The sequence below is a fragment of the Toxotes jaculatrix genome, chromosome 21, assembly GCF_017976425.1.
Source record: "Toxotes jaculatrix isolate fToxJac2 chromosome 21, fToxJac2.pri, whole genome shotgun sequence".
Lineage (NCBI taxonomy): Eukaryota > Metazoa > Chordata > Actinopteri > Toxotidae > Toxotes > Toxotes jaculatrix.
In genome coordinates, this window is record NC_054414.1 from 1,983,528 (window position 1) to 2,007,064 (window position 23,537).

At 42.1% G+C, this 23,537-nt stretch overlaps 1 protein-coding gene across 1 annotated transcript in view; it reads left to right on the top strand.

Moving 5' to 3' along the window:
• Positions 1–23,537, top strand: part of LOC121175582 (transmembrane protein 94-like) — an 847,517-nt gene that overhangs the window by 47,605 nt on the left and 776,375 nt on the right. The window contains exon 7 of the mRNA XM_041029401.1: positions 13,461–13,634. Coding sequence (XP_040885335.1) covers positions 13,461–13,634 — 174 coding nt within the window. The remainder of the gene's footprint in view (positions 1–13,460; positions 13,635–23,537) is intronic.

Genomic DNA, 23,537 nt, shown 5'->3' on the forward strand with positions numbered 1-23,537 from the left:
CAACTTTTGCACAGGACTTTTGCAGGAAATGCATCATTTGTGCAGCCAACAATACATCAGGGGCTCTTCATATGCCACCTGCTGGTCATCCACCTCCTGACAAACCCTTTGATCATTTAATGATGGATTTCATTGAACTAACACCAAGTGAAGGGAAAAGATACTGTCTTGTAATTGTTGACATGTTCAGCAAATGGCTTGAAGTTTTCCCCTCTTCCAAACAGGATGCTGGAGCTGTGGCTAAAGCACTGCTAACTGAAATTATTCCTAGGTGGGGAATTCCTTCAGTCATCAGCAGTGACAATGGACCAGGTTTTGTCAACCAAGCCCTGAAAGAAGTGTCAGACTATCTTGGGTATGACATACGTCATCATTGTTCATATCATCCAGTAGGTCCAGTTAGGCGCCCTCCCCTTACCACAGGTGCATGTGATGATGCTATGTTGAGATACTGTGCCAACTTGTCTACAACCTTGTCAGCATTACATTCACAGGTGAAAAGTGCCCTGCCATCTGCAGCCACAGCAGTCCTCCACAACTTACAGCCTGGAGATTGGGTTCTCATCAAAGACCACAGACGCCGTCACTGGAAACCAAGGCGATTCCAGGGCCCGTTCCAGGTTCTGCTGACCACTGAGACAGCTGGAAAGGTTGCGGAGAAGGCCACATGGGTACACGCCAGCCACTGCAAACGGGTTCCTGAACCAAAGGCCGACAACCAGCCACCAGAGAATCAAAGCAAAGGAGGCCACATAAATTCTTTAGACCCAGAATAATGGTCTAGGGAAAACTGACTCATCCAGACGCTGAGGAAGACAACTGGGGTGCACGCCGTGCGCTGCCCCTTACCTGCAGCTGCGGTGGAACCGTCTGCAATATAAGAGTGAGGGGTGAAAGAGCGCCCTCCTCCACCAGTAGCATGCCAAGCTCCAACCAAGTGACTACAGAGTAAAGCTCTGTGTCACCAACAAGAGCAACAATGTAAGGTCTATTGATAGGTCAGTCACACACCAGATGGCCTCTCTGGCTGAGACTTGTGATGATGATGATATTGATGTTTTGACTGTTTGTATTTTTCCCAGCTTGCTATCAACCTAAGGACGTCTGTGTCCTACAAAAACAGCTAAATGCATATTTTAACATTTAGCAGCTAATGATGTGTTTACTTAAACCCAAAGGAATGTAGTCACTGATCATATGATCAATTTGTATATACTTTGGTGTGGCCATTTTATGGCCAAAGGGGGAATTGTAATGCCAATTTATCATATAACCATATACTCTTTTATCAAGTATTCGTATATTCTCATGAACTCGTATATTCAATTCTGGGTGAAGTACATATAACATGACCTGTAGTGGCCTAATGTACTTTGTTTACTGTACTTTGTGAGGACACCTGTTATGTCTCCGGTGTCTCCGAGCACAACTTACAACTTATCTCTATTATTTGACCTTCAGATTATTTTGTCTCCCTGCCATCCTTGCCATGCTGGTATGTGAGAAACAGGCATAAGTACTCTTGGAACTTGTAACCTGGGGTCAGACCTCTGTAGCATTTGATGCTGCGTGAGCTCTGTCCTTTCTGCACAAATGGATTACTCTGTAAACCTTATTTTATAATAAAGCATCAAAAGACAATAACTGTCTAAAGAATTCTATTTCACTTCTCAAAGGGAGGAAAGTATTTTTCCACCACATATACGTTGGATTTCCGACTGTGATTGGTTCACACAGTTAACGTGGACCCTCAGCAGCAGATGTCTTGTCTTGTTGCAACATTAAAATTTACAGACAATATAAGTGAATGGTTAACTCCATGTATTTTTTTTTAAACATTTTTTATTTATTTATTTTTTTAACGGTTTGTGGTGGGGAGACTTGGTCTTCTGACCTCAGTCCTGTTTAGCCTGTGTGCTGGCTTTTGTGCGTGTGTGTGTGTGTGTGCGTGTGTGTGTGTCTGCTTCAGTTATTCCACGGCTACAAACGCTCTCTACAGTCACACCTTTAAAGTGGGGCTGTATGTGAATAGGTACTATTAGATTTTCTGCTTTTACAGCACTGAAGTACTCATGATCACTTTGTGGCTGAAACTACTGAAGATGGTTGTTAGACAAACATTACAATGCAAGAGAACATTTCTCATTTCATTTTTTCTTTGCCCTGTTTTCTTCTTTATTGCTTTACATCATGACAAACATATGTGCTATGCTGCATGAAGAAGACCCAGGTGAATGCTCTGTCTTAATCAGTGTACTTGTTATCTATAGTTCTACTGTTTTATTCACTACACAGCATGGATACTTCACACTGTGTGTTAAAGCATGTGCCTCTGGTACAGCCTGCAGAGTCCATGCTAACATCCTGATAACATTACCATGCATAGGCTCGGAGCTGATGCCTCGTTAATTGTCACTTGATTTGTATGGTGGGCTGTTGGCTGATGGACTGTGATATAGCTGTTCACAAGATACAAGAAATGTATATTTTGGATTTTTTGAAAGTGTCTATGTTCAGGACTTTTGACAAATTTGTTTGTGTATTGATTATGTCATGTTAATAAATATCTTCTTTTATTTACAGTCCTGCTCAAAGTTATTGGCACTGCTGAATTTTAAGTACAGTTTAGAATAGCTTCACAAATAAATGGAAATCAAGCAGTTTTGTAGAATCACAATATTTAATAAAACGTCCAGAGTTATTGAACAACAACAAAAATGCTTCCATATAGTCAAATCAAATTTACAGACATAAAACATATGATGGACATAATTATTGGCATCCATTTGTTTTCATCTTCTTTTTCACAACCAAACCAAAATGTCTTTGGAACCTCACAGATTATTTTAGCCACGGCTAAACAAGGCCTTTCTTCTACAGAAATCAGAAAGCAGGACCAGAAGAGGATTTTCTGCAAGAAATATCTGAAAACTTTGTGCTGCAGTTTAATGGGACTGCCCGACACGCATTTGGAGTTGGAGGTGGTGAAAGCCATAGCTGAGGTTTGAACCTCGTCGTGCTACAGATGTTATTTTAAGCCCATTCATCGCTACTGCAAGGAATCACTGGTATCCTTATTGGTGCGAGCGTGTTCAGTCTGATTGGATGTTGTATTATTCCCTGCATTAGAAGTGTCATTGTAAGGTCTATAGGTCAATCACACACCAGATGGCCTCTCTGGCTGAGACTCGTCTTCTGTCAGATGTTGAAAACCCAACTGATTTATTTACTGATTGGATTCCTCCTCTTTATGATGATGATGATGATGATGATGTTTAGGTTTTGAGTTTTTGTATTTTCCCCCAGCTTGCTATCAACCTAAGGACGTCTGTGTCCTACAAAAACAGCTAAATGCATATTTTCACATATATCAGCTAATGATGTGTCTGATGTAGTCACTGATCATATGATCAATTTGTATTCTTTAGTGTGACAATTACTGTTTAGTTGTGGACTGGTCTGGTCTAACATTTCATTTGTCCATGTTTTTTCTCTCTCCCACAGGATCCTACTCTTCACCCCTCCAACATCATGTAAATTAGCATATTGTATAGTTTTTACTGTTTTTGTATTTTGTGTACTGTTTTTTTGTAAGTTTACTTTCTTTTTTCTTTAGATTGTGATTGTATGATGTCTTTTAATGAGACTGTTTGTTTTGAGGTCTTTATTATGTGTGTAAAAGTCCAAATAAACTCTGTTGTGCTGCCTCTTGATATTTCTTAACTGTTTTGCAGACACATTTCCCAATGAGGACTGTTGAATGGATTTGACAGTTTTACTGTGCATGAACTGAAACAATAAGACATGCCTCATGAACCTTAAACACTAATTAAAGTAAAAGTGAGCTCTTCCTACTGAGAGCTCACTCTGTGTGTATGTGTGGAGCAAAAACATAACTGGAGATTTTGCTGAGTAGTTATGATGGGAAGGCCACAGGTGACACACACCTTTGAAAGAAATTTAAGTAGGAAGCTTTTGGTAAACTGTTGATACTACTTCATATTGTAACATGGTTATAATGACCATGTTGGAAGACAATTGACAGCAGATTCACTGGTTGACTTTGTTTGCTGTTGAACACACCTTATATGACACACACACACACACACACATATAGATAGAGAGAGAGAGAGAGAGAGAGAGAGAGAGAGAGAAAGAGAGAGATATCTGAATCTGGATAATGCAAACTATATATATATATATATATATATATATATATATATATATATATATATATACAGATACAGATACAGATATATAGATGTATAGATGTATAGATATATCTATATGTATGTATGTATATATAGTGGGGAAAAAAAGTTGTTCTTTTGTTTGTGTTGTTCTGTAGTTCCAGAGAGCAAAGGAAAGCCGAAGCCAAATTCCTTTTTTGTTTTTGTGTGTATGCATAAATCTGGCCAATAAAACTGATTCTGATTGAAGTCTTTAATACATAAAGCCATGGAGTCAGACTGAAAGTGAACCTCTGGCAACCTGTGACCATTTCAAGCACCTGTTCTGTGTTGGACCCCCATTCAGACGTTACTGCTGCTTTATGAGGGCAGTCACCGCAGGTCCCTCCTACCACTTCACACATTAGTCCCGTCCAATCAGAGTCCAGTTTGAGCCGCGCCAAAACTCAGTCGCACCTGTTGCCCATGCGCTAATCAAACCCATGTGACCAGGGAGGAGAGGGCTCAGCCAATAGCAGGGCAGAATTTTATGTAGTGCGGCTTATAAGGCGTTAGGGTAACGCTTGCTCGATTTTGCTGTGGAATACAGGATACCTTCCTGACGTTCTGTTTTGTTGAAGCTCTTTTTCTGGTCAGTGGACCGAACTGAACTCGTTACCTGTAGACAGAAGAAGCCCGTGTGTTCATCTTTACCGGGTTATTTGTTATTGTGCTTCCTGGTGCACAGTGAAAGCTGTGGCTGAGAGCAGAGAGACGATTCAGGCCTAGTGGAGCTGGAACTTCGGCGTGAGCGCGAGACAGGAGGTTCACGTGTCCGGAGCAGTCCAAAGGAAAAATGGCGGACGTGGAGGCCAGGTAAGGCCCACACAGAACGTTTAAAATGCAGAGCTTGAGTTGATTTGTGACCAGAGGCTAACATGTTTGATTATGTGCCGGGTTTCCGCAGGACGGACGAAGGGATCCAGCGGAGCAGCCGAGACCATTTGGGAGAAAGCACCGGGCTTGGCTTCGCTCATCGGCTCTAGGCTTATGCGCTCGTATGTGTGTGTGAGAGAGATCTGAGTGTTGAAGTGCAGGCTTGTGTCTTTAGCTCGGTTCAGATGGGCTTTGTAACCAGTATAGCTGCTTTGGAGTTTGGGACTGGCCAAGTGTTGGCAAGGCTTAGTTGTGGATTGGCATGCGCCAAAAAAGTGTAACAGACTGAATTTCTAAACGTTATTTTTTGAATTAAAAAAAAAATAAAAATAAAAAAATAAAAAATATCCCAGTCCACAAGCATCCTCATTCACAACACGTTCACTTAGATTTTCACGTTATGATACATGTTCACATTATTGTCTGTATCTAAAAATATCAGATTTAAAATTTAAATGAAGATATGAAATAATTCAATATAAAATACAATGACTTAAATTATATTATTGCTTTCTTCCTCTTAGTACTTCTTTCTTCTTTCTCTTATTTTAGTATTAAAACTTTTTTCTTGTTCAACTTTGTGTGTTATGGGACTTGTCAGTCCAGTTCGTCTGTTTTTTGCACCAACACCATGTCAAATTCCTTGTATGTGTAACATACCTGGCAATAAAGTTTTCTGATTCTGATACTAGGTCATCAAGTCAGTGTCAGTTGAGTCTGTCAACTAGGTTGCCTGTAGGGATTTTTAAAGTCCAGCAGGTGTCAGTATTCAGTGACAGTATGGACACAGTATCAATACAGTTTGGCAATGTGTCAAAACGCTTCATGATGCCTCATCTACCCATCACTAGCAGATAGTGTTGGCAGCATGGGTTGAGCTGCATGTCTTGTTGCCAGGCTTAATTGTGGGTAACTGTCGGTGTGGATGGCCTTGGGTTAGGTGTAGGGTGTGTGTTCAGCAGTGTGGATGAGGCCATGGCCAGTGTGGGCCCTCAGCTGCACCTTGAAGTGTTGCTGAATGTTGAAAATTCCAGGTTAAATATCCAAAGCCTGTATGTGCATGTGCCTTCTCTGCAGGAAGGATGAGCTGCTCTAGAGAATCATTAGAGGGTAAGAGAAAGCACATAAGTCAACATTGCTCAGTGTTTCTACATTTAAACATGTATTTGTGTGTGGAGCCCAGGTACGCCCCCTGCTGCATGTGGAAGTGTTGTAAGATGTTTTAACTTCCAGAGTTTGACTTGCCTAGCACCTGTGGCTAATGTTGAGTGTGTTTCTTTGTGTGTTGTGCAGGATGGAGGAGCCGTTGATCCAGTGAGTCATGAGGATGCATGTTGGCCAATACTGCTCAGTGTTTCTACACTGAAGGATTCATTTGTGTACACTCCCCAGCAACCGTGTGTGTACTGCATCTGAGTGGAAGACCTGGAGAAAAAAACCTCAAGGACTCATCAGTCAGAGTGGCCATGTGACTGTCGGCCTGCTGAAGCAGGGATGGAACCACAGGCTGTGTTGTGTAGTTTAGTGTTGTCAGGCTTAGTTGTGGCTATTTGTCACTATATGGATGGCACTGGGGTCAGTGTGGGTTTAGTGTGTGTGAGACATAGTTGCTGCTTGATGGAGAGTAAAACTTATGCATGCATTAATGTCTCCTTCTTTCTTTCTGTGTGCAGCTGCTTGTGGCTGAGTGGTCATCCAACTTTGAGGCCATGGGCAATGTGGAGCTCAGGTAAGGCCCCTGCTGCAGCTGGAAGTCAAGCAAAATATTACAAGTTCAAGGACTGACTTGATTAGTATCCAAAACCAATGTCTTTGTGTTTTTCAGCAGGAGGGAGGAGCTGAGTGAGAGGACCATTTGAGACCAGGTGAGCAAGAGCCACATTGTAGTGTTTCTACACTTATGCATGCACTAATTTTAGCGTGTGAGTGTGTGTTGTAGGTGTATGTGGGGTGACGCCAGTGAAGGTGCTGCTGGTGAGGATAGAGCGCCATCCTGTGGGAGTGAGGGACACACTGTGGCTGTTGTGTGTTGTCAGAGCTCTTTGTGGTAAGTGGATTAAAAAAAGAAAATCAAGGGCTGATTCAAAGGTGGTTTGTGTGCTGATGCTTCCTGTTTGTGTTTCTCTTGCAGGATGGCAGAGCTTATTTGGAGGGTCATGAGAGACCAGGTGAGACGTTGCCTGTTGGTTAACATTTAGTGTTTCTACACACTATGGGCAGATAGTGTTGGAAGCATGGGTTGAAGTGTGTAGCTCTGTGTTTTGTATGTGGTTGTGGGTAGTTGTCAATGTGTGGAGGTCACATGGGTCAGTGTAGGTTTATTGTGTGTGTTAGATGTAGTTGGCTCTTGATGTAGAAGCTGTCAGTAGTTGTGTATTGTTGATGGAGCTGTGTGGCTCAGTGTTTAGGTGCTGCGCTTGGGCCTGTAGGTGTGCGTCTGTGTTTAACAGGTTCTGGTGGAGTCGGGCTCCAATTGTGGCGTGGGTCTGCAGGTTTGTCTTGATGAAGATTGGCATGAAGGTCATGGAGGAGGTCACAGTCAAAGTGGAGCTCAGGTAGGCCTCCTGCTGCATCTGGAGGTTTTGCAAAATGTTTCAAAATGCAAGGTTAGACTTTCTTTCTCCCTGTGGCTCATGTTTACTTTCTTTGTGCAGGATGGAGCCGCTGATGGAGAGGACCACGAGAGACACGGTAAGAGCAAGCATGTTGCTCAACATCGCTCAGTCTTTTCTTTTTTTGTTTTTCTTTTACATTTCAGGGTTCATGTGTGTCTCACTGTCTCTGTTTCTGTCTTCAATTCAGGAAGCGTTGGGTCAGAGGCAGTTGGTGTGTGTCCTGGGCCATGAAGAGGAAGAATTGCATCTGGGGTTGTGGAGGGTGATTACAAATTAAAGGCTTGATTTGTACCCAATGGTTGTCTGCTTGTTGACTTTGCTTATTTTGCAATGCACCAACTGATTTTGAGACTGTGCTGTGTTTAATCTTGGTGACTGGCTCCACACTTCAGGTTAACATTTCAGCCTTAGGTACAGGACTTTTCTTTGTTTACAGCCATCTGTGAGGACTGCCAGAGAGTAAATGTAGTTGTAATAATTTGAGTTTTAGGTCAATTTTTACACAAATAGTTGATATGTAGATGAAACAGTGCAGGCTGTGCTGTGTGGATGTCAGATTCTCAGGCTTTAAACTGTGAGGTGTTAGATGCACCACTTAGACTTGATAGAGTTTTAAAAACTCTGTCCTTTTCTTGTTTAAACAGACCAAACCTATGTTAGAGAGCTGTATGTTTTGGCTGTTGGCCTGTGGTGTCTGGGTGCCATAGTGTAAGAGTTTAAACTGTGAGGTGTTGGATGCAATAGTAAGACTTATAGGTAACCATTAGCTGTACCACTTTGACTTTAGACATGAATTAAATAAGTAGATGTGTGTAATAGTTGGCTTTATATGTCTGATTTGTTTGGTATGACCACATGTATGTTAGAGTTTGGCACTGTGACTTTTAGACTGTGGTGTGTGGACGCCAGGCTGAGTTTAAACCCAGATGTGATAGAGTGACAGATGTTCAGTGTTTTTACACATATCCATTAATGTCTCTCTCTTTCCAGGTGTATGTGGCTGAGTGGGGCTCCAACTTGGATGAGGCCATATCCAGGGTGGAGCTCAGGTACGCCCCCTGCTGAATGTGGAAGTGTAGCAGAATGTTTCAAATAGGTTTGACTGTTTGTACCTGGATCTGATGTAGAGTGTGTTTGTCCTGTGCAGGATGGAGGAGCTGATCCAGAGGACCATGAGAAACAAGGTGAGAGAGAGCATGTTGGTCAGTGTTTCTACAGATATGCATGCATTCATTTCTCTGTGTGTGTCTGAGTGTGCGAGTGATGGAAGTGCAGGCCTGTCTTCAGCTCAGTTTAGATGGGCTTTGTTCTGTATCCAGGTGCATTGGAGTTTGGGTCTGGCTGAGTATTGTCAGGGCTCAGTTGTGGATGGATTCAGTGTGTGTGAAAAGCATTGAGGTCAGTGTAAGTTTAGAGTCTTTGTTTGTGTCAGTGTCGTCTGTAGGTGGAAACATACAGACATTTATCTGTTTTAGAGCTGGTTTGGGCTTTTTAGGCAGAGCTATAAATTCAGCTTCTTCCTTATTAAAGCTATTTTTTTTTAACATTTTAATTATTGTCACTTTATTTATGACTAATAGGTATGAATTCTATTCATTCATTTATTCAGACATGTTTATCCTCTCTAATATATTGTAGTAAGCAGCTCTCTTGCTTACTATATATATCTGAGTGTGTGTATGCACTCATTTATGCAGGAGATGCTACGTTGTGTGTGGAGACACCTGGTTGGCGTCTTAAAGGGACAGTCTCAGACACTGTGCTACACTTCCAGCCTCTTACACACTCTGGGATCTGTCACTGTGAGTATCATGGGGCTGAATGACCCAGAATATCTGGGTGAGTGTGTGAGTATCTGTGCAGATGTTCTTTGTTCAGATATCTGTCTCTGACATTTCTGCCTCCACTCCCTTACAACAGGTAAATGGTATTTATTCTGTTGTGCCTTCAACAATGATGATGATGGGATTAACATCACAGGAGCAGGTGGGGAATGAAATATCCACCGTTCCTCTGAGTAATTTAACATTTGAACCACTGTGGAATTACAGGATATAGTCTGCAATAGATGTTTCTATTTCCAGTCTTGCTCTTTTGATGGCTTTCATTTTTTCTGTTGTCTTGTTTCCAGCTGTTGAGTCTCAGAGTCACACCATTGACTGGTGTAGCCCACGGCAACATTTGGGCCATAAAAAGCCAGGAACCCTCTTTTTTTTTTTTTTATAATTCATTTTTTATTAGGTTTTCTTTTACAGAGCATATTCGACATCCATTGTACATGGCATATGAGCTGTCATCTTGAAAAATGGAGGAAAAAAAAAATATATATATATTAAGAATTAAGAATTAAAAATTAAATGTAAAAAAAAAGAGAAAAAGAAGAAGAAAAAAAAAAGAAACGGGTCTATAGATAAATAAAATGATCAAATTAAAGCAAGTAGTTTAAACGCACATACATATCCATGTTTTTTTTTTTCTCTCTCTTTCACCCCAGATTCCTGTGTCTCTGAACTATGTACAGGCAGGGAGTGATCTTTCTTTACTAATATAGATATTAATTTGTAAAAATAAAGTCCGGTCTAAGGGGCGTTGCATAGTTAATCCAGTTTTCCCAGTAGGAGACAAATTGTTCCAGTTTCTGATTGATAAGTGCTGTTATCTTCTCCATTTTATAAATGTCCATTGTGATCTCCATCCATACATTTAGAGTTGGGCTCTCCTGCGTCAGCCATTTCCTGGTCAGAGTCTTTTTACTGGCGACCAGCAATATATTGACTAACTGTCTCTTTTCGACCAGTCCTGAGGGATACATCCAAAAAACAAAAATCTGCTCTCCAGGGGTATTTCACGTTTAAAAATGTCCTGTAAGGCAGTGTGTATATCCCTCCAATAGTCTTTAATAATGGGGCAATCCCAGAAGATATGGTAGTGGTTTGCATTTTGGTTTCCACAGCTTCTCCAGCAAACAGGGGAATTGTTGGCATAGTGAGATTTGTGGTGTGGTGTAATAAAGTATCTTATTAGGCTCTTCCAACCAAATTCTCTCCATCTCTGTGAGCTGGTACATTTCCACTGGTGTCTCCATATTGTTGTCCATTCTTCCTCAGATATAATTATCCCTCCTTCCTTCTCCCACTTTGTTTGAACATATGATGATGAGTGTGTTTTAAGATTCAACAGACCCTTGTACAGACAAGAAATGATTTTACCACAAGTGTTTGAGTTATACGCTTTTCGAAACATTTCTATTACATCTTCACATTCATTGGTTACATTTTTCATTCTCATATCCACGTAATGCCTAATCTGTAGATACCGATAGAAATCTTGTTTTTCTAGAAGATGCTTCCTTTTAAGCGTTTCAAAACTAAACAGTGTTTTCCCTTTCATCACCCTACATAGAGCTGTTCTTCCTTTTGTTGCCCAAACCTTAAATCTGCTGTCTAATTTGTTAGGTGTGAAATCTGAGTCATAGGCGCACCATTTAAGGGTTACAATATTTTTCTCTAACTCATATTCTTTAACAATCATTTTCCATATTTTAAGAGTTGATTTCACCCATGGGTTGTCCATAGAGTTGATATCATTTTGTAAATTACTATCAGCTATAATTGCTTGTACAGGAGTGGAAGACATTTCCTCTTCCACGTTTTTCCACTGGGCACTGTACATTGGATCACACCAGCATATTATTGCTCTCATCTGTGCTACCAAGTAATAGTCTCTAAGAGAAGGTAGGCCCCATCCCCCCTTTTCTTTAGCTAACTGCAACGTTTTAAGGCGAACCCTCGGCCTCTTACTTTGCCATATATACCTTGATAGCATTTTATCCCATTCATTAAAGTGGTTTTGAGGAATCTCTGTTGGTAAGGTCTGAAATAAATATAACAATCTGGGCAGTATATTCATTTTAACAGATTCGATTCTTGAGCTAAGACTAAAGAAGGGAATTAAATTCCATCTTGCTATGTCCTCCTTGATTTTTTTTTTGAATAGGCAGGTAGTTGTTTTCTGATAGTTTTGTAAGATCCTTTGGTATGTTGATGCCCAGATACTCGGGAAGACTCGGTTTGCCATGCAAGGGGGTATCTACTTTTAATTTCCACTGGCGGGTTGTAATTATATTTGAGTATTTGGGTTTTACTTATGTTAATCTTGTACCCTGATAATTGACCAAATTGTTGAAATGACTGCATCAGTTTGGGTAGAGAGCGTGTTGGTTCACCCAAAAAGACTAAAATACTGTCAGTGTAGCAGGCCAATTTATGTTCTGTCCCTTTAATTTTAATTCCTCTAATATCCTCACTCTGTCTGATGTGTTGGGCTAGTGGTTCCAAATATAATGCGAAGAGCACCAGAAACCCTCATTATGCCCATAGACATGGAAACCATTTTATAGACTTGTTGCTGAGTGGACAGTATGTTTCTGATTTGCAGATATTGTGTGTGTATGTGTAGGTGCTGTGTTGTGTGGACAAACAGGGTATCCTGTCGTGGCCTAACCCCAGTCCAGAGACCGTGCTGTTCTTCAGCGGACGGGTCGAACCACCTCACAACAGCCAGGATGATCTCAGAGACGACCTGTCCGTCAACTCCTACTGCCGAATGGAGACGGATGACGACAGGGATGAGGTGTGTGTTTGTGTTTTCTCTGGCACCTTTTAGCCTCAGCAGCAGCCCCAGTTCACCACCTGATAAGGCACAGTGTTGTATCCACTCCTGACTAACTGTGACTGCTGTACAGGCCCAGGAGGGGCAGGCTCTGCTCTGTCTACCGGCAGAGTCCTCCACCCAGCTGGGGGAGGGGCCCGAGCCGAGCGAGACCTCACACGACACCATTCGCTCATCTGACACGGTCCGGCTTCGGCGTTCCTGCCAGCCCGCACACAGTCGCACCAAACACCACTCTGGATCCAACGTGAGCTTCAGCCACGACACTGAGGGAGGCGAGGACGACCAGGCCCAGGTAAAGCTTAGACCTGAAACTGTACCAGCCGTTGTGAAAATAGGAAACATGCTATTGATTCAGTAAGCTGATGTAACTTTACTATTCCTGCTATGTTGTGATGGTGTTGGTCTTTTCATTTCTGTCCCATTTGTCTCCAGGACTTTGCAATGGGCTGCCCAGAGGCGGAGGCAGAGGACTTTGTGTGTGACTACCACCTGGAGATGCTGAGCCTGTCACAGGACCAGCAGAACCCAACCAGCATCCAGTTTGATCATCTCTCCTGGTGGTTCATCTCACACCAGTCCACAAAACCAGCCACCGCCCTCTGGTACTCTGACACATCCTCCCCCCTGATGCATCCAACAAGTGCAGAGATCTCAGAGCTTCTGTAGGTGGCAGGTCAGAATCCTGTACCTGAAGTCTGAGGTGGACAGGGTAAAGGGGACAGGACAGTCCCCTGTGGAGCTCCCATCAGCAGTGGCTGTAAGCAGCAGCAGGTTGTAGCAATCACAATCATAGGTTTAACCAGCTGAGACTCAGCGTCTGTCCCACTCCTCACCAGATGATGGCAGTGATGTGCAGAGTTGTTGTTGGCCAGTAAAGACATTCAGCCATTTCCCAATGTTTAGGTGTTTCACTGTAGGCAGAGGCTCCGGGTTGGTGTGAAACATCATTTAAACTGATCATCAGTATCAGATGATGTGCTGTTTGTGGGAAGAAAGAGAAGTTTTCAGAACCAAATTAGATCATGTCTTATTATCTATTACCCTCATCTTTTCCTTTGTGTGTCAGGATTCACTCCCGGTGCAAGGGAGCTGTTCAAACAGGAGAACCACTTGGCTCTGTACCAGCTGCCATCTGGAGAGAAAACCAAGGAGTTAACCTCCCGCCACCTTCATTACTTCACCAAACGCCAGCCTCCCATGTCCCACCTCATCTCTCTGTTCGTACGAGACTCCTCCTCCAGTAAGTCTATACACACTTCAGTCAGCCTGTGTCGTTCTACTGCTCTGTTTTCTTTTATTTTACAGTTTTTAATGAAAAGAGCTGATTTTTTCTTATATGTACTTGGTGTATTTTGCTGTTACTTGTCCTTTGTCTGTCTCTTCACCAAATAGATGAGCAAGTTAAAAAAAAAGGTGTTCATGTGTATTTTCATGTCTGCTAATGTTATTCTCACTGTCTTTCTCTAACCTCTCTGTTGTAGATAACATCCAGATGCTGTCACATGGCTCGGCTGACCTCATCCTGGAAGCCTGCACTGACGGAACTGATATCTACCCCCTGTCGGGCTCAGACAGGTGCCGTCACACTGATCGCTCTTCTGTGGCTGTAAATCTTGAGTCAGACACAAGTATCAAAGTTTCATAAGCACAGCACAGGTGATATCATCCATATCTACACTCAGCTGCCACTTTATTATCCATGAAGCTCATCATGTTCAGGTTTTCTTCAAACTGTTTTAGAGACATGTTGTCTGGTCAAAATCAGGTGCCACATTTAAAGACTCAGTGTGGATGGGTCCAGATAACAAACCTTGTTTGCCACGTGCTCTTTTCCTCTGTTATGCTAAACTGTCCCATGGGAGAGACCACGTGGGCAAAGGGGGAATGTGTGCTGCTGTTAATTCATCATGGTACACACGTGCTTTTTCAACTTTTGCACAGGACTTTTGCAGGAAATGCATCATTTGTGCAGCCAACAATACATCAGGGGCTCTTCATATGCCACCTGCTGGTCATCCACCTCCTGACAAACCCTTTGATCATTTAATGATGGATTTCATTGAACTAACACCAAGTGAAGGGAAAAGATACTGTCTTGTAATTGTTGACATGTTCAGCAAATGGGTTGAAGTTTTCCCCTCTTCCAAACAGGATGCTGGAGCTGTGGCTAAAGCACTGCTAACTGAAATTATTCCTAGGTGGGGAATTCCTTCAGTCATCAGCAGTGACAATGGACCAGGTTTTGTCAACAAGGCCCTGAAAGAAGTGTCAGACTATCTTGGGTTTGACAGACGTCATCATTGTTCATATCATCCAGTAGGTCCAGTTACACCCTCCCCTTACCACAGGTGCATGTGATGATGCTATGTTGAGATACTGTGCCAACTTGTCTACAACCTTATCAGCATTACATTCACAGGTGAAAAGTGCCCTGCCATCTGCAGCCACAGCAGTCCTCCACAACTTACAGCCTGGAGATTGGGTTCTCATCAAAGACCGCAGACGCCGTCACTGGAAACCAAGGCGCCATCCAGGGCCCGTTCCAGGTTTTGCTGAAACAGCTGTAAAGGTTGCAGAGAAGGCCACATGGGTACACGCCAGCCACTGCAAACGGGTTCCTGAACCAAAGGCCGACAACCAGCCACCAGAGAATCAAAGCAAAGGAGGCCACATAAATTCTTTAGACCCAGAATAATGGTCTAGGGAAAACTGACTCATCCAGACGCTGAGGAAGACAACTGGGGTGCACGCCGTGCGCTGCCCCTAACCTGCAGCTGCGGTGGAACCGTCTGCAATATAAGAGTGAGGGGTGAAAGAGCGCCCTCCTCCACCAGTAGCATGCCAAGCTCCAACCAAGTGACTACAGAGTAAAGCTCTGTGTCACCAACAAGAGCAACAATGTAAGGTCTATTTATAGGTCAGTCACACACCAGATGGCCTCTCTGGCTGAGACTTGTGATGATGATGATATTGATGTTTTGACTGTTTGTATTTTTCCCAGCTTGCTATCAACCTAAGGACGTCTGTGTCCTACAAAAACAGCTAAATGCATATTTTAACATTTATCAGCTAATGATGTGTTTACTTAAACCCAAAGGAATGTAGTCACTGATCACATGATCAATTTGTATATACTTTGGTGTGGCCATTTTATGGCCAAAGGGGGAATTGTAATGTCAATTTATCATATAACCATATACTCTTTTATCAAGCATTCGTATATTCTCATGAACTCGTATATTCAATTCTGGGTGAAGTACATATAACATGACCTGTAGTGGCCTAATGTACTTTGTTTACTGTACTTTGTGAGGACACCTGTTATGTCTCCGGTGTCTCCGAGCACAACTTACAACTTATCTCTATTTGTTGACCTTCAGATTATTTTGTCTCCCTGCCATCCTTGCCATGCTGGTATGTGAGAAACAGGCATAAGTACTCTTGGAACTTGTAACCTGGGGTCAGACCTCTGTAGCATTTGATGCTGCGTGAGCTCTGTCCTTTCTGCACAAATGGATTACTCTGTAAACCTTATTTTAGAATAAAGCATCAAAAGACAATAACTGTCTAAAGAATTCTATTTCACTTCTCATCAGGAGGAAAGTATTTTTCCACCACATATACGTTGGATTTCCGACTGTGATTGGTTCACACAGTTAACGTGGACCCTCAGCAGCAGACGTCTTGTCTTGTTGCAACATTAAAATTTACAGACAATATAAGTGAATGGTTAACTCCATGTATTTTTTTTTAAACATTTTTTATTTATTTATTTTTTTAACGGTTTGTGGTGGGGAGACTTGGACTTCTGACCTCAGCCCTGTTTAGCCTGTGTGCTGGCTTTTGTGCGTGTGTGTGTGTGTGTGTGTGTGTGTGTGTGTGTGTGTGCGTGCCTGCTTCAGTTATTCCACGGCTACAAACGCTCTCTACAGTCACACCTTTAAAGTGGGGCTGTATGTGAATAGGTACTATTAGATTTTCTGCTTTTACAGCACTGAAGTACTCATGATCACTTTGTGGCTGAAACTACTGAAGATGGTTCTTAGACAAACATTACAATGCAAGAGAACATTTCTCATTTCATTTTTTCTTTGCCCTGTTTTCTTCTTTATTGCTTTACATCATGACAAACATATGTGCTATGCTGCATGAAGAAGACCCAGGTGAATGCTCTGTCTTAATCAGTGTACTTGTTATCTATAGTTCTACTGTTTTATTCACTACACAGCATGGATACTTCACACTGTGTGTTAAAGCATGTGCCTCTGGTACAGCCTGCAGAGTCCATGCTAACATCCTGATAACATTACCATGCATAGGCTCGGAGCTGATGCCTCGTTAATTGTCACTTGATTTGTATGGTGGGCTGTTGGCTGATGGACTGTGATATAGCTGTTCACAAGATACAAGAAATGTATATTTTGGATTTTTTGAAAGTGTCTATGTTCAGGACTTTTGACAAATTTGTTTGTGTATTGATTATGTCATGTTAATAAATATCTTCTTTTATTTACAGTCCTGCTCAAAGTTATTGGCACTGCTGAATTTTAAGTACAGTTTAGAATAGCTTCACAAATAAATGGAAATCAAGCAGTTTTGTAGAATCACAATATTTAATAAAACGTCCAGAGTTATTGAACAACAACAAAAATGCTTCCATATAGTCAAATCAAATTTACAGACATAAAACATATGATGGACATAATTATTGGCATCCATTTGTTTTCATCTTCTTTTTCACAACCAAACCAAAATGTCTTTGGAACCTCACCAATTATTTTAGCCACGGCTAAACAAGGCCTTTCTTCTACAGAAATCTCTGCATGAATTTCACTAGAAAGCAGGACCAGAAGAGGATTTTCTGCAAGAAGTATCTGAAAACTTTGTGCTGCAGTTTAATGGGACTGCCCGACACGCATTTGGAGTTGGAGGTGGTGAAAGCCATAGCTGAGGTTTGAACCTCGTCGTGCTACATTTGTCATTTTTTGCCCATTCATCGCTACTGCAAGGAATCACTGGTATCCTTATTGGTGCGAGCGTGTTCAGTCTGATTGGATGTTGTATTATTCCCTGCATTAGAAGTGTCATTGTAAGGTCTATAGGTCAATCACACACCAGATGGCCTCTCTGGCTGAGACTCGTCTTCTGTCAGATGTTGAAAACCCAACTGATTTATTTACTGATTGGATTCCTCCTCTTTATGATGATGATGATGATGATGATGTTTAGGTTTTGAGTTTTTGTATTTTCCCCCAGCTTGCTATCAACCTAAGGACGTCTGTGTCCTACAAAAACAGCTAAATGCATATTTTCACATATATCAGCTAATGATGTGTCTGATGTAGTCACTGATCATATGATCAATTTCTATTCTTTAGTGTGACAATTACTGTTTAGTTGTGGACTGGTCTGGTCTAACATTTCATTTGTCCATGTTTTTTCTCCCTCCCACAGGATCCTACTCTTCACCCCTCCAACATCATGTAAATTAGCATATTGTATAGTTTTTACTGTTTTTGTATTTTGTGTACTGTTTTTTTGTAAGTTTACTTTCTTTTTTCTTTAGATTGTGATTGTATGATGTCTTTTAATGAGACTGTTTGTTTTGAAGTCTTTATTATGTGTGTAAAAGTCCAAATAAACTCTGTTGTGTTTGATATTTCTTAACTGTTTTGCAGACACATTTCCCAATGAGAACTGTTGAATGGATTTGACAGTTTTACTGTGCATGAACTGAAACAATAAGACATGCCTCATGAACCTTAAACACTAATAAAAGTCAAATCAAGTGAGCTCTTCCTACTGAGAGCTCACTCTGTGTGTATGTGTGGAGCAAAAACATAACTGGAGATTTTGCTGAGTAGTTGTGATGGGAAGGCCACAGGTGACACACACCTTTGAAGGAAATTTAAGTAGGAAGCTTTTGGTAAACTGTTGATACTACTTCATATTGTAACATGGTTATAATGACCATGTTGGAAGACAATTGACAGCAGATTCACTGGTTGACGTTGTTTGCTTTTGAACACACCTTATATGATATATGATATATATGATATATATGATATACATACATACATACATACACATATACACATATACACACACACACACACACACACACACACACACACACATATATATATATATATATATATATATATATATATATATATATATATATATATATATATATATATATATATATATATATATATGTATATATATATATTATCCAGATTCAGACTGACCCACTGCACTATTGGTATTTGTGGGAAAAAAAAAGTTGTTCTGTTGTTTGTGTTGTTCTGTAGTTCCAGAGAGCAAAGGAAAGCCGAAGTCAAATTCCTTTTTTGTTTTTGTGTGTATGCATAAATCTGGCCAATAAAACTGATTCTGATTGAAGTCTTTAATACATAAAGCCATGGAGTCAGACTGAAAATGAACCCCTGGCAACCTGTGATCATTTCAAACACCTGTTCTGTGTTGGACCCCCATTCAGACGTTACTGCTGCTTTATGAGGGCAGTCACCGCAGGTCCCTCCTACCACTTCCGCCATTACTTCCGTCCAATCAGAGTCCAGTTTGAGCCGCGCCAAAAATCCGTTGCACCTTTTGCCCATGCGCTAATCAAACCCATGTGACCGGGGAGGAGAGGGCTCAGCCAATAGCAGGGCAGAATTTTATGTAGTGGGGCTTAAAAGGCGTTGGGGTAGCACTGGCTCGAGTTTCTCGGGTGAATACGCGATACGTTTGTGACGCTCTGTTTTGTCGAAGCACTTTTTCTGGTTAGTGGAGCGAACTGAACTCGTTACCTGTAGACAGAAGAAGCCTGTGTGTTCATGTTTAGCGGGTTATTTGTTATTGTACTTTGTGGTGCACAGTGAAAGCTGTGGCTGAGAGCAGAGAGACGATTCAGGCCTAGTGGAGCTGGAACTTCGGCGTGAGCCCGAGACAGGAGGTTCACATGTCCGGAGCAGTCCAGAGGAAAAATGGCGGACGTGGAGGGCAGGTAAGGCCCACACAGAACGTTTAAAATGCAGAGCTTGAGTTGATTTGTGACCAGAGGCTAACATGTTTGATTATGTGCTGCGCTTGGCGGGAGAAATCGCCGCGCTTGGCGGGAGAATGCGCCGCGCTTGGCGGGAGAAATCGCTGGGCTTGGCGGGTCGCTCATCGGCCCTACGCTTATGCGTGTGTGTGATCTGAGTGTTGAAGTGCAGGCTTGTGTCTTTAGCTCGGTTGAGATGGGCTTTGTAAACAGTATAGGCGCTTTGGAGTTTGGGAGTGTTTGCAAGGCTTAGTTGTGGATGGATTCAGTGTGTGGAAGGAACTCGGGCCTCCATAGTTTTGGAGCGTGTTTGCTTTTGCTGGGCCGTTGCGTCGGTGTTGTCGGTAGGTGGAAGCATATATGCAGTTAAGATCTGGACACCACTGTGTATATGTGGAAGCCTATCAGCAGATAGTGTTGGGTTGAGTTGAGTTGGGGGTCCTGTTGTCAGGCTTAATTGTGGGTAACTGTTGGTGTGGATGGCCCTGGGTTCGGTATAGGGTGAGTGTTCAGCAGTGTGGGTGAGGCCATGGCCAGTGTGGGTCCTCAGCTGCACCTTGAAGTGTTGCTGAATGTTGAAAATTCCAGGTTAAATATCCAAAGCCTGTGTGTGCATGTGCCTTCTCTGCAGGAAGGATGAGCTGCTCTAGGGAATCATCAGAGGGTAAGAGAAAGCACATAAGTCAACACTGCTCTGTTTATTGTATTTCTCTAATGTTTATATTTATTTCTTCTATTCTAATGCCCTTATGTTTATATTTTGCTCTTGTTGATGGCTTAAAACTGGGACCTGAGTACCAATTTCGTACCATAACATGCAAATGTCCTGGTATGACAATAAAGTTCCTTGATCCTTGCTCAGTGTTTCTACATTTAAACATGTATTTGTCTGTGTGTGTTTAGCAGGTAGCTGCATCTGTCTGAGTGGGACTCCAGCTTGGATGAGGCCAGTGTGGAGCCCAGGTACGCCCCCTGCTGCATGTGGAAATGTTGTAAGATGTTTGACTTGCCTAGCACCTGTGGCTAATGTTGAGTGTGTGTTTCTTTGTGTGTTGTGCAGGATGGAGGAGCTGCTGATCCAGAGATCAGCAGCTTGGCTTTGGCTTCAAAAGATGGATACTGTGTCGAGCATAACATCACTAGTTGTGCAGGATGGAGGAGCTGATCAAGAGGACCATGAGAAGATGCATGTTAGCAAACATTGCTCAATATTTCTGCATTGAACGATTCTGTTGTATCTTGCTGGTTGTTTGTTGTGGGTTTCTTTTATAGTTTTTTTTGTTCCTTTGTGTTCAGCAGGTAGCTGCATCTGGCTGAGTGGGGCTCCAGCTTAGATGAAGCTTTTGAGGCTTTTGCTGCAGGTGGGTGGAGCTGATCCAGAGGACCCTTTGAGACCAGGTGCATGAAGGCCACATTGTGCAGTGTTTCTACCAGTATGCATGCATCCATGTCTGAGTGAGAGAATGTTTGTATTAAAATCAGAAAGAAGGAAGTGCCTGCTTTTGTCTTTAATGCACTTTAGATGGGGCTTAGATTAGTTCTGGGGGGGCACTGGGATCCAACTAGGTTTAGAGTGTATGTTTGCTATTTCCAGGCTGTTGCACCAGTGTTGGTATGTGGAAGCACATTATGCAGTTGTGATCCGGACACAGCTGTATATGTGTGGAAGCCCATCAGCAGGTAGTGTTGGAAGGTGGTTTGTGTGCTGATGCTTCCTGTTTGTGTTTCTCTTGCAGGATGGCAGAGCTTATTTGGAGGGTCATGAGAGACCAGGTGAGACGTTGCCTGTTGGTTAACATTGTTTAGTGTTTCTACACATGCATGCATTCATTTCTGTGTGTGTGTGTGTGTGTGTGTGTGTGTGTGTGTGTGTGTGTGTGTGTGTGTGTGTGAGTGAGAGAGAGAGAGTGAGTGAGTGAGTGAGTGCTAGGGTGAGTTTTGGAAGTGCAGGCCTGTCTTCAGCTCAGTTTAGATGGGCTTTGTTCTGTATCCAGGTGCATTGGAGTTTGGGTCTGGCTGAGTATTGTCAGGGCTCAGTTGTGGATGGATTCAGTGTGTGTGAAAGGCATTGAGGTTGGTGTAGGTTTAGAGTCTTTGTGCTTGTGTCAGTGTCGTCTGTAGGTGGAAGCATATACACAGTTGTGATCTGGACACAACTGTGTATATGTGGAAGCCTATGGGCAGATAGTGTTGGAAGCATGGGTTGAGTTGCGTGTGGTGTTGTCAGGCTTAATTGTGAGTTGTGTGGTGTGTTGGTGTGGTTAGTGTAATCTTTTTTTTTTTTTTTTTTAACTACTCTTTGTGCCCTCTGTGTTCACCTCTCCTGAAACTTAAACATGCATTTGTGTGTGTTTAGCAGGTAGCTGCATCTGTCTGAGTGGGACTCCAGCTTGGATGAGGCCATGGCCAGTGTGGAGCCCAGGTACGCCCCCTGCTGAATGTGGAAGTGTTGTAAAATGTTTTAACTTCCAGAGTTTGACTTGCCTAGCACCTGTGGCTAATGTTGAGTGTGTTTCTTTGTGTGTTGTGCAGGATGGAGGAGCTGCTGATCCAGAGAACCATGAGGATACGTGTTGGCCAATACTGCTCAGTGTTTCTACACTGAAGGATTCATTTGTGTACACTCCCCAGCAACCGTGTGTGTACTGCATCTGAGTGGAAGACCTGGACAAAAGAACTTCAAGCACTCATCAATCACAGTGGTCACGTGACTGTCGGCCTGCTGAAGCAGGGATGGAACCACTGTCTCAACGCTTCGGCTTCAAAAGATGGATACTGCGTCGAGCATAACATTACTAGTTGTGCAGGATGGAGGAGCTGATCAAGAGGACCATGAGAAGATGCATGTTAGCAAACATTGCTCAATGTTTCTGCATTGAAGGACTCAGTTGTGTCTTGCTGTTTTTTTGTTGTTTTTTTTTGCTGTTTTTTTTTTTTTAAAATTTTTGCTGGTTTTTTTTTTTTTTTTTGCTGTTTTTTTTTTTAAAAAATTTTTGCTGGTTTTTTTTTTTTTTTTGCTGTTTTTTTTTTAAAAAAATTTTTGCTGGTTTTTTTTTTTTTTTTGCTGGTTTTTTTTGGCTGTGTTTTTTTTTGGCTGTTTTTTTTCTTTTTTGGCTGTTTTTTTTTTTTTGGCTGTTTTTTTTTTTTTTTTTTTTTGGCTGGTTTTTTTTTTTTTGGGCTGTTTTTTTTGGTGGGGGGGGGTTGTTTTTTTTTTTTTTTTTTTGTTTATTTATTTATTTTTTTTGGTTGTTTTTTGGGGGGGGGGGGGGGGGGGGGGGGGGTTTGTTCCTTTGTGTTCAGCAGGTGGCTGTATCTGATGTAGTGTTTGTCCTGTGCAGGATGGAGGAGCCGATCCAGAGGAGAGCGAGGGCCCTATTGTCAAGTGTTTGAATTAGTTAATTTGTGCTCCAGTGTTAGAGGGAGGTTGTTGTATAGTTTTTTTTTTCTTTTGTCTCTCCTCCCTCCCTCCCTTGTGCTCTCTCTCCCTCTCTGCTCCTCTGTGTGTCAGTGTGTACACTGCAGGCTTGTGTCTGCAGCTCAGCTGATAGGTTCAGTCTTGAGTGTTTTCTCTTGCTGTCATTGCATTCTGTTTTGTTTTGTTTGCTGCTGGGATTGTAGAGGGGTTTTTGTGGTTGTAAATAAAGTTGTGACTGAAACTCATTTCTTTTGTGGCTCTGTTTCATTTATGATGTGCGACCCGTTTAAAACTGCATGGACTGTGGAGAGTGCACTGTGTTGCTGTGTCGGGCTCCACATTTTAACTTAGGTGATGCAACAGAAACCTTTGCTTGTACCAGGATTTCTTTTGGTTTGAAAAGGTTTAGGTTTAACTGTTGATCATGCAGAGCAAGCCTATGTTATGGAGTTGGAAGCTTTGACTGTTAGATGTACGCCTTTACATACTCCTTTACACAACCACACGCTACAAGTAGAATAGTGTAGTTACTAAATAATAGTGTAATCCTAATGAGCAGTAAAAGGTCTTTTTTTTTTTTTTTTTTTTTTTTTTAACTACTCTTTGTGCCCTCTGTGTTCACCTCCCCCAAAACTTAAGCATGTATTTGTGTGTGTTTAGCAGGTAGCTGCATCTGG